General features: G+C 39.4%; 1 protein-coding gene across 8 annotated transcripts in view; it reads left to right on the forward strand.

Moving 5' to 3' along the window:
* LOC128697002 (E3 ubiquitin-protein ligase RNF103) overlaps nucleotides 1–17,635 on the forward strand; it is a 55,784-nt gene that overhangs the window by 8,294 nt on the left and 29,855 nt on the right. For 7 of the 8 annotated variants that reach the window (XM_070090375.1, XM_053788503.2, XM_070090378.1 and 4 more), the window contains 2 exons: nucleotides 1,718–1,838; nucleotides 12,030–12,124. In XM_070090375.1, the coding sequence (XP_069946476.1) occupies nucleotides 1,718–1,838; nucleotides 12,030–12,124 (216 nt within the window). Of the gene's footprint in view, nucleotides 1–1,717; nucleotides 1,839–12,029; nucleotides 12,125–17,635 lie in introns of those variants that run through there. The other variant, XM_070090379.1, reaches the window with a different exon arrangement.

Genomic DNA, 17,635 nt, shown 5'->3' on the forward strand with positions numbered 1-17,635 from the left:
AAAAGGTAGCTTATGAGAGGTTTTTACAAAGCAGAAGTGTTATAAGAAGAGCAGAGTATATGGAGAGTAAAAGAAAGGTAAAGAGAGTGGTGAGAGAGTGCAAAAGGAGAGCAGATGATAGAGTGGGAGAGGCACTGTCAAGAAATTTTAATGAAAATAAGAAAAAATTTTGGAGTGAGTTAAACAAGTTAAGAAAGCCTAGGGAAAATATGGATTTGTCAGTTAAAAACAGAGTAGGGGAGTTAGTAGATGGGGAGATGGAGGTATTGGGTAGATGGCGAGAATATTTTGAGGAACTTTTAAATGTTAAGGAAGAAACAGAGGCAGTAATTTCATGCACTGGTCAGGGAGGTATACCATCTTTTAGGAGTGAAGAAGAGCAGAATGTAAGTGTGGGGGAGGTACGTGAGGCATTACGTAAAATGAAAGGGGGTAAAGCAGCTGGAACTGATGGGATCATGACAGAAATGTTAAAAGCAGGGGGGGATATAGTGTTGGAGTGGTTGGTACTTTTGTTTAATAAATGTATGAAAGAGGGGAAGGTACCTAGGGATTGGCAGAGAGCATGTATAGTCCCTTTATATAAAGGGAAAGGGGACAAAAGAGACTGTAAAAATTATAGAGGAATAAGCTTACTGAGTATACCAGGAAAAGTGTACGGTAGGGTTATAATTGAAAGAATTAGAGGTAAGACAGAATGTAGGATTGCGGATGAGCAAGGAGGTTTTAGAGTGGGTAGGGGATGTGTAGATCAGGTGTTTACATTGAAGCATATATGTGAACAGTATTTAGATAAAGATAGGGAAGTTTTTATTGCATTTATGGATTTAGAAAAGGCATATGATAGAGTGGATAGAGGAGCAATGTGGCAGATGTTGCAAGTATATGGAATAGGTGGTAAGTTATTAAATGCTGTAAAGAGTTTTTATGAGGATAGTGAGGCTCAGGTTAGGGTGTGTAGAAGAGAGGGAGACTACTTCCCGGTAAAAGTAGGTCTTAGACAGGGATGTGTAATGTCACCATGGTTGTTTAATATATTTATAGATGGGGTTGTAAAGGAAGTAAATGCTAGGGTGTTTGGGAGAGGGGTGGGATTAAATTATGGGGAATCAAATTCAAAATGGGAATTGACACAGTTACTTTTTGCTGATGATACTGTGCTTATGGGAGATTCTAAAGAAAAATTGCAAAGGTTAGTGGATGAGTTTGGGAATGTGTGTAAAGGTAGAAAGTTGAAAGTGAACATAGAAAAGAGTAAGGTGATGAGGGTGTCAAATGATTTAGATAAAGAAAAATTGGATATCAAATTGGGGAGGAGGAGTATGGAAGAAGTGAATGTTTTCAGATACTTGGGAGTTGACGTGTCGGCGGATGGATTTATGAAGGATGAGGTTAATCATAGAATTGATGAGGGAAAAAAGGTGAGTGGTGCGTTGAGGTATATGTGGAGTCAAAAAACGTTATCTATGGAGGCAAAGAAGGGAATGTATGAAAGTATAGTAGTACCAACACTCTTATATGGGTGTGAAGCTTGGGTGGTAAATGCAGCAGCGAGGAGACGGTTGGAGGCAGCGGAGATGTCCTGTTTAAGGGCAATGTGTGGTGTAAATATTATGCAGAAAATTCGGAGTGTGGAAATTAGGAGAAGGTGTGATTGTAAGACTTTATGTTAAATTATTGTCCTAATTGCAAAAACTTTTTTTTTTTTCTGTAACAGATTGTAAATCCTCTAAGGAATCTATCAGTGTCCCAGATTCGAACATTGTTAGAGATGCGAGGAATTCCATATGCAGCATTTCTTGAGAAATCTGAAATTGTCAACCTCCTTCAGCAGTCAGGTAGGAAACAGGAAGGATATTCATAGTGCAACAAGAATAAAAGAATCATGTTTTATGATTTGCTCATTTTTATGTATTTTAAATGTGAACTTGTCCATTAATTTTTTGTACAAGAGTTACAGTATCTGTATCCATATATTATCCCTCATTTCCATTAGGATATGTAAAACATTATTGAAACATGTCAGTAGCATTTCTACGTATAGGTTTAACTCTTTAATGTTCCGATGTAGAAATACTGGAGGGATTTGGATGTGCTTTTTGTATGTTATGGCATGGTCCATTCTAAGACCTTTTTCATTCTTGATTTTTGCTGTATCTCTGTCTTTCTTATGAATTTTGAAAACAAGTCCAAACGGTCATTATTCACATCTCATTTCCTCACTTCCCTTGAGATGGAGTTAGACCTATCTGATTTGTTACTCGAGGATGATGATGATGAGTTCCCTGTAGGTTAGAGGTAACTTCAACAATTTTGTGTGTTGAGATTGGGCCCTGGAACCTTTCTAGACAGGGGACCCTTAATTGAACCTTGGAACTCTAAAGGGTTAAGAATTGCTGTAATTCTTAAATCCTGTGCTGAAGGATTCCAAGTTCGTCATCCCTGGTGTGTTCAAAGATTGGCACTCGGCTTCCCTCTTACCTCTTTGAATTCCTTAGTCCAAAGTTATTCTGTTAAATTTCTTTTAGGCCTGAAGATTGGTTAATCTGCACAAAAACTGACCTAAATTTATCTTTCTTCGTAAACCTAAATACTGTAGGTAATTACATACAATAAACCTCCTGTAATTGGGGATTACTCAACCAAGGCCCTGAGATTGATGGGTAATTTGCAAAGTACTTTTGAACACTCAGCATGGGTACAGTGATACCTTGACTTACAAGTTTAATATGTTCCGTGACAGAGCTGGTTACTCAATTTGCTCATGTATCAAATAAATTTTCATTATTGAAATTAATTAAAATGCTATTAATCCATTCCGTGTATTTACCTTGGAGATCAGGAACCATCTGGGAGCATTTGCTTATGTCAGTGGAATTCCCGAGTCTCGAGGGGCAGGAGAAAATATTTCAATGTAACGCTAGTATCAACTCTATGGCTTATTTATCTTTCAAATTTAATCTGATATGACATAAACACTATCAGTAAAACAGAAACATGATATATACTCTAGAATGAATAAAATAGGCCGTAATATGGTGGTCATCCAGGACCAGTCCGAGCATATAAAATTATTACTGCTCTTTCCTATTACGTGTTCTTTGGTCCTGGGTAAGAGAAAGCGGAGTTTTTGAGATGCTAACTGTACTAGATCACTAGTTTCATAAGGAAAACACTGCCTTATTTCATGAAGCCCACCATTTGTATTATTGAAGTAAATGCAATAATACTGACAGGAATCATAAAAAAAAATGATTGTTCTACAATTGGCTTGTGAAATATTGGAAATATTCCTAATATTTTGGGATTTGTGTGGGAGTAAAGGGCAAGATATTTTGCAAATGTCAAAAACCTAGCAACTTTATTTTTTTGTAGAATAACTAAAGAGAATTACATGATTACGTCCAGTGAGAACATAGCATTAGCATTGTTTTATAAGTACAGTGGACCCCCGCATACCGTACGCATTGCATACCGTTCAATCCCCATACTGCTCGCTTTTATCGCAAAAATTTTGCCTCGCATACCACCCAAAAACCCGCTCACCGCTCTTCGTCCGAGACGCGTCCAGTGTGCACTCTTAGCCAGCCTCACATGTGCCGCCGGTGGCATTGTTTACCAGCCAGCCTCCGCGGTAACATCCAAGCATACAATCGGAACATTTCGTATTATTACAGTGTTCTTGGTGATTTTATCTGCAAAATAAGTGACCATGGGCCCCAAGAAAGCTTCTAGTGCCAACCCTACAGCAATAAGGGTGAGAATTACTATAGAGATGAAGAAAGAGATCATTGATAAGTATGAAATTGGAGTGCGTGTCTCCGAGCTGGCCAGGTTGTATAATAAACCCCAATCAACCATCGCTACTATTGGTGGTACAGCTGCTGCTGCTGCTGTAGTACCGTCTGCTGCTGCTGTAGCATCGTCTGCTGCTGCTGTAGCATCGTCTGCTGCTGCTGTAGCACTGTCAGCTGCTGCTGCTGTTGTACCACTGTCAGCTGCTGCTGCTGCTGTAGTACCATCTGCTGCTGCTGTAGCATCGTCTGCTGCTGCTGTAGCATCGTCTGCTGCTGCTGTAGCATCGTCTGCTGCTGCTGTAGCACTGTCAGCTGCTGCTGCTGCTGCTGCTGTAGTACCGTCTGCTGCTGCTGTAGCATCGTCTGCTGCTGCTGTAGCATCGTCTGCTGCTGCTGTAGTACCGTCTGCTGCTGCTGTAGCATCGTCTGCTGCTGCTGTAGCATCGTCTGCTGCTGCTGTAGCACTGTCAGCTGCTGCTGCTGTTGTACCACTGTCAGCTGCTGCTGCTGCTGTAGTACCATCTGCTGCTGCTGTAGCATCATCTGCTGCTGCTGTAGCATCATCTGCTGCTGCTGTAGCACCGTCTGCTGCTGCTGTAGCATCGTCTGCTGCTGCTGTAGCACTGTCAGCTGCTGCTGCTGCTGCTGTAGCACCGTTGTTGGTGTGGCTTATTGAGAATACCAAGAAACAATTAACCCCAGAGGATTTGCCACCCAGGATAACCCAAAAAAGTCAGTGTCATCGAAGACTGTCTAACTTATTTCCATTGGGGTCCTTAATCTTGTCTCCCAGGATGCAACCCACACCAGTCGACTAACACCCAGGTGAACAGGGAAAAATGCCTGGAACTAGTGCTCATATTGGTGAATTTAAAGCCAGCAAAGGTTGGTTTGAGAGATTTAAGAATCGTAGTGGCATACACAGTGTGATAAGGCCTGTTCTGGAAGAAAATGCCAAACAGGACCTACAGTACTCAGGAGGAAAAGGCACTCCCAGGACACAGTGTCTCATCAGTCATTGCTGCATCTTCAATAAAGGTAAGTGTCATTTATTCTTCATTTAGTAGATTAGTACATGCACAATATATATTGTGCATGTACTACTCTACTATTGTGCATGTATCCTTCTCTTTGTGTGTAGGAAAATGTATATTTCATGTGGTAAAATTTTTTTTTTCATACTTTTGGGTGTCTTGCACGGATTAATTTGATTTCCATTATTTCTTATGGGGAAAATTCATTCGCATACCGATCATTTCGCATAACAATCAGCCCTCTTGCACGGATTAAAGTCGCTATGCGGGGGTCCACTGTACCAAGTTCCAAAACCACCTTTCGTTGTGCCATTTAAGCTGGGGTTCTTGCCAAATGTCATTTTCAGTAAATATTTTTTCCATTCGTTTTTCGGCAAAATAACTGCTCGCTTATAACTCGGATTTTGGCTCGCAACTCAAAGCAAAAAATTGACTGAGTGACGGCTCGTAACTTGGAAAACTCGTAAGTTGGGGCACTCGTAAGTCAAGGTACCACTGTATAATGTAATACTTTTTTCTAATATACAGTGGACCCCCGCATAGCGATATTAATCCATGCAAGAGAGCTCATTGTTATGCGAAATTATCGTTATGCGAATGAATTTTCCCCATAAGAAATAATGGAAATCAAATTAATCCGTGCAAGACACCCCAAAGTATGAAAAAAAAAAAAATTTACCACATGAAATATTAATTTTAATACACACAAACTGAAAAAGGCATGCACAATTACATGACACTTACTTTTATTGAAGATCTGGTGATGATTGATGGGATGGGAGGAGGAGAGAGTGTTAGTGTTTAGAAGGGGAATCCCCTTCCATTAAGACTTGAGGTGTCAATTCCTTTTCTGGGGTTACTTCCCTTCTTCTTTTAATGCCACTAGGACCAGCTTCAGAGTCACTGGAGTTCTGTCGCACAACATATCTGTCCATAGTGGCCTGTACCTCTCGTTCCTTTATGACTTCCCTAAAGTGTTTCACAACATTGTCAGTGTAATAGTCACCAGCACGGCTTGCAATAGCTGTGTGAGGGTGATTTTCATCCATGAAGGTTTGCACTTCAAGCCACTTTGCACAGATTTCCTTAATCTTTGTAGTAGGCAATTTCTTCAATTTCTCTCTCCCCTCCTTCGAACCAGTTTCCTCAGGTCTGGCCTCTTGCTGTTGAAGTTGATCTATCAGCTCATCAGTGGTTAGTTCTTCATTGTCCTCCTCCACTAACTCTTCCACATCATCCCCACTAACCTCCAACCCCAAGGACTTTCCCAATGCCATAATGGATTCCTCAACTGGCATAGGATTCTCAGGGTTAGCCTGAAACCCTTCAAAATCCCTTTGGTCTACACATTCTGGCCACAGTTTCTTCCAAGCAGAGTTCAAGGTCCTCTTAGTCACTCCCTCCCAAGCCTTACCTATAAGGTTTACACAATTGAGGATATTAAAGTGATCTCTCCAAAAGTCTCTTAGAGTCAGTTGAGTTTATGAGGTCACTACAAAGCACCTTTCAAACAGAGCTTTTGTGTACAGTTTTTTGAAGTTTGCAATAACCTGCTGGTCCATGGGCTGCAGGAGAGGAGTGGCATTAGGAGGCAAAAACTTCACCTTAATGAATTTCATGTCCCCATAAAGTCGCTCTGCCACGTCTGTAGGATGACCAGGGGCATTGTCTAACACCAGGAGGCACTTAAGTTCTAATTTCTTTTCAGTTAGGTAATCTTTCACATTGGGGGCAAATGCATGGTGTAACCAGTCATAGAAAAAGTCCCTAGTGACCCATGCCTTACTGTTTGCCCTCCACAGCACACACAAATTTTCCTTGAGGACATTCTTTTGCCTGAACGGTCTGGGAGTTTCAGAGTGATACACTAATAAAGGCTTCACTTTGCAATCACCAGTAGCATTGGAACACATCAACAGAGTAAGCCTGTCTTTCATAGGCTTATGTCCTGGGAGTGCCTTTTCCTCCTGAGTAATGTAGGTCCTGCTTGGCATTTTCTTCCAAAACAGGCCTGTTTCATCACAATTAAACACTTGTTCAGGTTTCAGTTTCTATGTAATCCTTGAATTCCTGCACATATTTTTCAGCTGCTTTTTGGTCCGAACGGGCAGCCTCACCATGCCTTATCACACTATGTATGCCACTACGCCTCTTAAATCTCTCAAACCAACCTTTGCTGGCCTTAAATTCACTCACATCATCACTAGTTGCAGGCATTTTTTTAATTAAATCCTCATGCAACTTCCTAGCCTTTTCACTTTTGATCACTTGAGAGATGCTATCTCCTGCTATCTGTTTCTCATTTATCCACACCAATAACAGTCTCTCAACATCTTCCATCACTTGCGATCTCTGCTTCGAAAACACAGTTAAACCTTTGGCAAGAACAGCTTCCTTGATTGCCTTTTTGTTGCCCACAATAGTAGCGATGGTTGATTGGGGTTTACTATACAACCTGGCCAGCTCGGAGACATGCACTCCACTTTCATACTTATCAATGATCTCTTTCTTCATCTCTATAGTAATTCTCACCCTTATTCCTGTAGGGTTGGCACTAGAAGCTTTCTTGGGGCCCATGGTCACTTATTTTGCAGATAAAATCACCAGAAACACTGTAATAATACGAAATGTTCCGATTGTATGCTTGGATGTTACCGCGGAGGCTGGCTGGTAAACAATGCCACCGGTGGAACATGTGAGGCTGGCTAAGGGCGCACATTAGACGCGTCTCGGACGAACAGCGTTGAGCGGGTTTTTTAGCGGTATGCGAGGCAAAATCATGGCAATAAAATGTAGCGGTATGCGGATTTAATGTTATGTGATGCCAACGGTATGCGGGGGTCCACTGTATGTACTGTATAGTAAGATTTAAAGGTATTCTGCTTATAATGAAAGAGGTACATCTGCTATGGTCTTAGTTAAGGAGGGAACAATCAATGCCAGGTTTTTTGCTGATGCCAATACTTTGCTGATACCCACTGAAGCTGGTATTGATACTGATACATAATAGATACTGATACGTAACAGGTACTGATACGTAATAGATACTGATACGTAATAGATACTGATACCAATGCCATAAAAATTAGCCAGTACCCATGCATAGCAATGCTGATACTGTGGTACACCCCTGGTCTTAGTTATAACTGTATTTGTTATGAGGGCCAGTGAAGAATAGTGTCATGTGCAACATTTATTAAATAAAAGTGCAGTTGATGAAGGCTTTAGGATGATTCCTTTGGTGGCTACAGTTGTTGCTATGGTGGCCACTGAGGTGGTGGCAGAAATTGTGGCTATGGTAGTGGTTGAGATGGCAGTTGAAGGTGCTGCTGTGGTGGGACTGGAGGCAGTGAATTTTGTTGATGAGGATTTTGCTTGAAAAAATTGTGATATATGCCAGCTTTACTGCAGGCAGGTATTGGTGTTCCTCATTGTAGTGCAGAAACATATGCTCCAGTTTTCTCTTGAAGTTGATATGCATCATCACTGGATCCAACTCAAAACTGTATTCATAATGTTGCTTACAACATACTTGAAAGCTCACAGTTTTTTCAGAGTTAATTTATCTTAATCTTGAACAGGGATGTCATTATTTTACTTTCAATCATTCATCATATCCTCAATTTCTTTATTGGCCAGCTCTTTGTCATGTGAGGAGAGCAGGTCCTAAGCATCTTCCTATTACATATTGCAAAAACTTTACTTAAATATAACAGGAAAGCTTAACAATCTTCATTTTCTCCTCAGGTCATACTCTGCTTCTATCCATAACTTCTTTAAAAATAGATTGTGGACTGCCTGTGCTCATCAAATGTTTCTTCAATATTTTTGATGCTTTGCAATCTTGTATTCTTTTCAGCATTTCTCCAAATATACTTTATGTTCACTTTTAATCTTTTTTAAAATACAGCAGAAAATGCAAGTTGTATATGTTTTACCTTTTGAAGCCAGCAATCATGCCTTGTCTAGGGGCTGTAGTATGCACATCATCTAGTGAAACAAAAGCTTTCATCTTAATGCAGGGTTACAATAAGCCTGGGAGGTAGGTGTGTGTGGGTTATCTACAGTAGGAGTAGGGTTTAGTGCTTAATTTGAATGTATTATTATTATTACAGTAGGAGTAAGGCTTTTACAAGTAACCTCATAGATTTGAGATATGCCTCGACTCCAGGCACAAAGCATTTGTTGAACCTTACCCTGAAAATTATAGATTTAGGATTCTAGCTAGGATTTCAGACAACTTGCAGAAATTCCTTATCTTCACTTTCATACTCATAGGTGTCACCGTGGTTGTTTAATATATTTATAGATGGGGTTGTAAGAGAAGTAAATGCGAGGGTCTTGGCAAGAGGCGTGGAGTTAAAAGATAAAGAATCACACATAAAGTGGGAGTTGTCACAGCTGCTCTTTGCTGATGACACTGTGCTCTTGGGAGATTCTGAAGAGAAATTGCAGAGATTGGTGGATGAATTTGGTAGGGTGTGCAAAAGAAGAAAATTAAAGGTGAATACAGGAAAGAGTAAGGTTATGAGGATAACAAAAAGATTAGGTGATGAAAGATTGAATATCAGATTGGAGGGGGAGAGTATGGAGGAGGTGAATGTATTCAGATATTTGGGAGTGGACGTGTCAGCGGATGGGTCTATGAAAGATGAGGTGAATCATAGAATTGATGAGGGGAAAAGAGTGAGTGGTGCACTTAGGAGTCTGTGGAGACAAAGAACTTTGTCCTTGGAGGCAAAGAGGGGAATGTATGAGAGTATAGTTTTACCAACGCTCTTATATGGGTGTGAAGCATGGGTGGTGAATGTTGCAGCGAGAAGAAGGCTGGAGGCAGTGGAGATGTCATGTCTGAGGGCAATGTGTGGTGTGAATATAATGCAGAGAATTCGTAGTTTGGAAGTTAGGAGGAGGTGCGGGATTACCAAAACTGTTGTCCAGAGGGCTGAGGAAGGGCTGTTGAGGTGGTTCGGACATGTAGAGAGAATGGAGCGAAACAGAATGACTTCAAGAGTGTATCAGTCTGTAGTGGAAGGAAGGCGGGGTAGGGGTCGGCCTAGGAAAGGTTGGAGAGAGGGGGTAAAGGAGGTTTTGTGTGCGAGGGGCTTGGACTTCCAGCAGGCATGCGTGAGCGTGTTTGATAGGAGTGAATGGAGACAAATGGTTTTTAATACTTGACGTGCTGTTGGAGTGTGAGCAAAGTAACATTTATGAAGGGGTTCAGGGAAACCGGCAGGCCGGACTTGAGTCCTGGAGATGGGAAGTACAGTGCCTGCACTCTGAAGGAGGGGTGTTAATGTTGCAGTTTAAAAACTGTAGTGTAAAGCACCCTTCTGGCAAGACAGTGATGGAGTGAATGATGGTGAAAGTTTTTCTTTTTCGGGCCACCCTGCCTTGGTGGGAATCGGCCAGTGTGATAATAAAAATAAAAAAAGGTGTTTAGAGTGACAGTGCTATGGGCTTAATAGTACAGTCCATCATGATGTTTGTAAATTTTAATGATAGTTTCTCCTCTGATATTCAGGAAGAATAATCTTGTTAGGTAAGACACATATGCAACAGTTAGGTATCTTAGGTATCTATTGTTCCAGACTATGGAATAATGCTCTTCTCCAGACTGAGGGACTGACCACCTCAAAACTTTAAGGGTGATTGACTGATTACATCGTCTTCAAGTCTCTTCTGCTTCTATCAACTTTTCTGTACTCGACTGAAGAAGCCTACTGTGTAGGCGAAACGTTTCGAAATTAAGATACCTAACTGTTCCATATGTGTCTTACCTAACAACCTGTCGGTATTTTATACCATTTTAATGTTCAAGAATAATCTTCCATTTTTTCCTGGCTAAGTTTAATGCTGGGAATGAGGTTGGTTAAAATTTCCAAGAAAGTATTAAATGGCCCCCTCTCTCTTTCCAGAATGTAAGAATGTCAGTGTATCAGCACTATGTGTCCTGAGACTTGATAGTTAGTAATATATTACTTGCCAAGTACAATATTGCATATAAAGGCTGGTGAGAATTAGTGAGAATGAGCTGCCTGTACTACATCCACTTTTCTGGCAAAAGAATTCATCTTTGAAGGAAAACATTGGTAGAATTGTATTACTAGTGAGTGCAAAGATTTTGGAAATGTGAAGCAGTAGTTTACTAGTATTGAGCAGGTTTGCTTTCTGTAAAATTAAGACTGCCATTAACAGGGACTTTGTAAAAAGTGAGTCGCCAGCCAGACTCAACGTTTTTGTATTGCCCTACTGAAAATACTTTATTTTATTGATGAACTCGTGTGAATGAATGATACATATATGAATTTGAAATTTACCAAAAATAGTAAGAAAGTAAATTTCCAAGTAATTTAGCTAGTTTGTCAAGAGGCTTATCTTTACTTGATATAATGGGCCTCAAGGGAATATTTATCTTGCTAGTTTTTGGGAGATGGTAAAAACAGTGTAGCTGTGTGCTGATAATTTAAGAGTTTTCTACAATTGCAATACATCTTTTTATTTTCTTTTGGCCGTGTTATAAGTGTCTTTGTTAACATTTAACCACAACATTCTAACATGACTTAGAGTGTAGGCACTGTACTTCAAACTTCCTAAACTCAAGAGTGAATTTCTTTATAAATACAGTATTACTATGCTTATCCTTCAGTTGCACCATGAACCACTTTCTATAACACTCATCCACATATTCCTGTTAGATGTTCGAGCTTATAACATGAAACACATTTCACCTCTCTTTCCAACTCTTCTTCTGATGTCCACTGTATGTTCTTCCATTCACCCTGGAATTATATGTCCTCTTATCAACCTCTTTCTTTTTCAGTCTTTTTGCATAACAACACTGAACATCATCTTCTGCTCCTTCAATTATGCCTCTCATATCCAGCATAGTTGTCTGATTCTTCATTTCTCTTCGCCTAACATTCTTACCTTAGCTCTGTCTCAGATATGATATTCTCACAACTTCCAGCCTCATCCTTGATGCAACATATATTTATATAATATATACTAAATATAATTTAAATACTGTACTTCTGTGTATATATTTTTACATGTATAACCTATACATTACTGTATTTTTAACATTCAGTGGATGATCACTGATTAATGTGTGCTTCTAGGTATAAATTTTACAAAAAAAAAAAAAAGAGATAAAAATGTTTATGCAACTCACATCTATTTAAAATTGTCATTTCAGGTTCAGTTCAGTATGGAGAAATTTTTGGAAAAGAACTAATCCCAGAATCTCACAGCCCTTTAGAAATATTTGGGAAGGAAGAATTTTATGAACAGGTAATTTAATGTAATATTGCATGCCATCTTATTATTCATTTGCTTTTTACCTTAAAAATGGCAGGCAAATTATTGACAAATAGTGTAAAACACCAGCTCTTAGTAAAGTGAACCTTAATTGGATGCCATATTGCTCAAGTGGGAGCTTGAATCATTTCTTGATAATTTCTTAATTAGATCTCTTACCGTAGCAAAATATTGTCCCGTAAAGTAAAGGCTAGCTTTGTTGTCTTATATTTTTTACCACTCTGGCTGTCTCCCACCGAGGCAGAGTGACCTGATAAAGAAAAAAACACTTTCACTGTCACTTATTCAATCATGTCTTGTTAGAAGGGCACTGACATCACAGTTCAGATGAACTTCCAAACTGCAGCAGGTACTGTACATCTCACTTCCAGGAGCCAGATCCGGCTGACTCGTTTTCCTGGATCCCTTCATAAATGTGACCTTGCTTACACTCCAACAGCATGTCAGATCATGAAAACCACTTGCCTCCATAGCTATCTAACATGCTCTTACATGCCTGTTGGATTCCAAGCTCCTAGCACTTAAAACCTCCTTTACCCTCTCCATCCTTTCCTAGGATGACCACTTCCCCTCTCCCCCTCCACACCAGGTTTATGCACCTTCCTAGTTATCCTATTTTACTCCACCCTCTCTAAATATCCAAACTACCTCAACAACCCCTCCTTAGCCCTCTGAATTATACTTTTGGTACCTCAACACCTCTTAATCTCCAAACAGCATATTTTCTGCATAATGTTCACACCACACATTGCCCTCGAACATGACATCTCTATTGCCTTTGGACTCCTCCTCGCTGCAACATTCAAAACCCATGCGTCACACCCATATAACACTGGTGGTACTGCTATACTCTGGTTAAATCCCCCTTTTTCCTTCATGGATAAAGTTCTTTGTCTCCACAGATGCATCGATGCACCATTCAGTTTTTCCCCTTCATCATTTCTTTGGTTTATCCCGTCTTCCATAGAACCCTTTACCAATAAATACGTATCTAAATGTATTTACTTCCTCCATACTACATCTATCTAATCTGATATCCAGTCTCTCATTTCCTATATTTTTTTGTATACTTATTTATCCTCTTTTTCTTAAAATATGTATTACCTATAACTAAACCCCTTTCTATACAAAGTTCAATCAAAGGGCTCCCATTATCATTTACACCTGGCACCCCAAACTTACCTACCACACCCTCTAAAAGTTTCTCCTACTTTAGCATTCAGGTCCCCTACCACAATTACTCTCTCACTTGGTTCAAAGGTTCCTATACATTCACTGAACATCTCCCAAAATCTCTCTCTCTCCTCTACATTCCTCTCTTCTCCAGGTGCATACATGCTTATTATGACCCACTTTTTGCATCCAACCTTTACTTTAATCCACATAATCCTTGAATTTACACATTCATATTCTCTTTTCTCCTTCCAAAACTGATCCTTAAACATTACTGCTACCCGTTCCTTAGCTCTAACCCTCAGATACTCCAGATTTAATCCCATTTATTTCCCCCCACCGAAACTCCCCTACCCCCTTCAGCTTTGTTTCACTTAGGGCCAGGACATCCAACTTCTTTTCATTCATAACATCAGCAATCATCTGTTTCTTGTCATCCGCACTACATCCACGCACATTGAAGCATCCCAGTTTTATAAAGTTTTTCTTCTCTTTTTTAGTAAATGTCTACAGGAGAAGGGGTTACTAGCCCATCGCTCCCGGCATTTTAGTCGCCTCATACGACACGCATGGCTTACGGAGGAAAGATTCTTTTCCACTTCCCCATGGACAATAGAAGAAATAAAGAAGAACAAGAGCTATTATAAAAAGGAGAAAAACCTAGATGTATGTATATATATGTATATATATGCATGTGCGTGTCTGTGAAGTGTGACCAAAGTGTAAGTAGGAGTAGCAAGATATCCCTGTTATCTAGCATGTTTATGAGACAGAAAAAGACACCAGCAATCCTACCATCATGCAAAACAGTTACAGGTTTCTGTTTCACAGTCATCTGGCAGGACGGTAGTACTTCCGTGGGTGGTTGCTGTCTACCAACCTACTACCTTTAGTAGTGAGTAGTGAATATATTATTGTAGGAAGTCTGAACAAATGAAGAATGGTTATACAGTTAACTCCTGGACAACGTGGGAGTTAGGGAAGCTGAGTTCCTCCCCATCTCCCCCATCCTCCTGTACAGTTGAAAATCTGTGTATAACTTTTGACTCCTCAAAAACTAAACTATTAATGATCTACTGTTGACCAGAAGCCTTATCGATAACATAAACAGTTCATTAACACACATTTCGTATTTTATTTGCATTATATACTGTATTCTTACAATAAAGTAAGCTAGAGAAAAAAATGTTAACATAATAAGGAAGAGAAAATACGTTTGCAGTACTGTACTGTATTTATCATTACCGTAAATTTAACGTTGTCTGTTTACAAGATGAATCGTCTGTCTGTCAGTACCTACATCAACGTTGTCTTATATGATACACAACACTGTAGATGTTATACGTATTACTAACACCAGACATCAGAAATGAAGAGATAATGTGAAAAAGAAATTCATATTTATTTACGATTTAACCCTTTGACTGTCGGTGTCGTATATACAGCCTCTCCTCATTTAATGACGGAGTTCCGTTCCTAAGACCACGAATTCGTCGCTAAGTGAGGAGCATACTGTAATGGTAGTGGGTTTGTGTCAACTATCTTTGATATTGTTTTAACCTATAAACGGTCCAAACGTATATATATGTTTACTACCCCAGTGCCCCGAATATTTTGAAAAATAAAAAAATTATTTTTTTAATGAAAATAAACAGCACATTTTTTAAGTGTTATAGGATTAAAATAAAAAAAAAAATAGGGCCAGTACTTACTGAGATATGAGGCTGCAAAGTTGGCACTTAATGCTCACCTGACGGCAAAATAGAGTCCTGCCGCTTTCAGAAATGTTGCCGATATACCATTTTTTCTCATTTTTATATTATTTTATATAATTTTTATGTTCTGATAATTACAATTTATTGTAGTTCTTGTCATTTCATAACCAATCTTTGTTCTGACTCTAATATTAGGTACTGAAATTGTACTCAAATTGTCACAATCACATTGACAGGTGGACATTTACACCTGCCTTGGTCATTTACTATTGTCTAGGAATATGTACAAAGTATTTATAGGTCCCAGCAATGTTTTGGATACATGGGAGTATAGAAGAAGGAGGATGAAGGAGGAGGAAGAAGGAAGAAGGAATTCCCTTGAAGCAATGTGTAAGATCAAATATGAGATGACATTTGATGGGCTCCAGCAAGGTGCAGAGATAAGAGGAGATGAGCTATGACATTTGATGGGTGCCAGCGAGGGTGCAGAGATGAGATAGTGCAGAGATAAGAGGAGATAAGCTATGACATTTGATGGGTGCCAGCAAGGGTGTAGAGATAAGGGATGACATTTGATGACCTGTATCTCTGATTATCTGTTTCTCTGTCTTATTTCTCTGTCTGCTTGTCTCTTTCCGTCTCTCTGCTTGTCTCTCTGTCTCAGAGAGAGCCACTGCGAACCAACAGGTATTCATATGCATTATATCTACAAACACAGTATAGACTTGGGATTTTTTAGGTTATCCTAGGTAATTTACACTATGTATAATTGTATTTGTGTGTGCTTGTGAGACGGATAGACAGAGACAGAGACAGATAGAGACAGATATACACATAGACAGATATAGCCAGACAGAAATAGACAGAGACAGATAGACAGACCCTAAACTTGGGGTTAACATTACTTTCCTCTTAAAAGGGGAGTGTTAATATGACATTACATAAGAACATAAGAAAGGAGGAACACTGCAGCAGACCTGTTGGCCCATACTAGGCAGGTCCTTTACAATTCATCCCACTAACAAAACATTTGACCAACCCAATTTTCAATGCTACCCAAGAAATAAGCTCTGATGTGCAAGTCCCACTCAAATCCAACCCTTCCCACTCATGTACTTATCCAACCTAAATTTGAAACTACCCAAAGTCCTAGCCTCAATAACCCAACTAGGTAGACTGTTCCACTCATCAGCTACCCTATTTCCAAACCAATACTTTCCTGTGTCCTTTCTAAATCTAAACTTATCTAATTTAAATCCATTACTGCGGGTTCTCTCTTGGAGAGATATCCTCAAGACCTTATTAATATCCCCTTTATTAATACCTATCTTCCACTTATACACTTCGATCAGGTCTCCCCTCATTCTTCGTCTAACAAGTGAATGTAACTTAAGAGTCTTCAGTCTTTCTTCATAAGTAAGATTTCTAATGCTATGTATTAATTTAGTCATCCTACGCTGAATGCTTTCTAACAAATTTATGTCCATTCTGTAATATGAATCCTTGGTGTTTGCTGCACTGTTTGCTCTAGCTGGTGCTCAGTATAACTGGTGCTCCCACAAGGTACTAAGTGATCCCAGATTTTTTTAATATGGTGCACAATGAGTGTTAAGACCCATTCTGTGCTGACCAGGCATCTCAGGCCAATCATGCCAAATTTGGAGGCAGGAAAATTAAAACATATATTTACGTTTGGGGCACTAGCCATAAGAATGTATATACATGTATACGTTTGGACTGTTTACGGGTTTATGTCACCTTTGCACCATTTATAACATTTCTGGTATATTTTTAAATGTTTATACAGTAGTGTACTGTATAATGTAATAAACAGAATAGAGAAAATCAGCTCTAGTATACATTATTTAGGCATGCATACTGGTCAGAGAGCCTGTCGTAAGTCCGAGGCATTGGTAAATGAGTACGTCGCTATGTGAGGAGAGGCTGTATACATCTTACGAGCCAGTGTTTTTGACACATTAAAACGGCAGAATTCTAGTGGCTTCAAATCAAGCTGGAGACAGCAGGTAGGCCCACATGTGAGAGAATGGGTCTGTGTGGTCAGTATGCCCAGTATAAAAAAACCCTGCAGCACACAGTGCATAATGAGAAAAAAAAATCCGACTGTGCTTTTGGATTAAAATGCTGACTTTGAGGTCTATTTTCATATAGTATTTATGGTTGTATTCTCGTTTTCATGGTCTCATTTGATAGAATGGAAGATATATTACAGAAATAGAGATGATTTTGATTGGTTTCACAATGAAAAGGACCTTGAAATTGACCTCAAAGTAGCGGAAATGTTCGATTTTTGCTAATGTTCAAGAGTAAACAAATGATGTCACCGTCCAATATGTGTCCAACTGGCTGGTCTAATACACAGTCACAAATGGGTTGACATTATTTATACAATTATTACAATAATGAAGTAGTCTGCGTAACAGTAACTCCTATTTTTTGTGTGAATAAAAATTCAAAATAGAAAGCAAGAGTAATATAAGAGGGGCCTGGAGACGTGACTAATTAACAGAGAAAATGTTATTTTAGTGCCAGAAATGTCTGCAATGTTTATCCTGGACCCTATTTTGAAATTGGC

The sequence above is a fragment of the Cherax quadricarinatus genome, chromosome 31, assembly GCF_038502225.1.
Source record: "Cherax quadricarinatus isolate ZL_2023a chromosome 31, ASM3850222v1, whole genome shotgun sequence".
In the NCBI taxonomy this organism is placed as follows: domain Eukaryota; kingdom Metazoa; phylum Arthropoda; class Malacostraca; order Decapoda; family Parastacidae; genus Cherax; species Cherax quadricarinatus.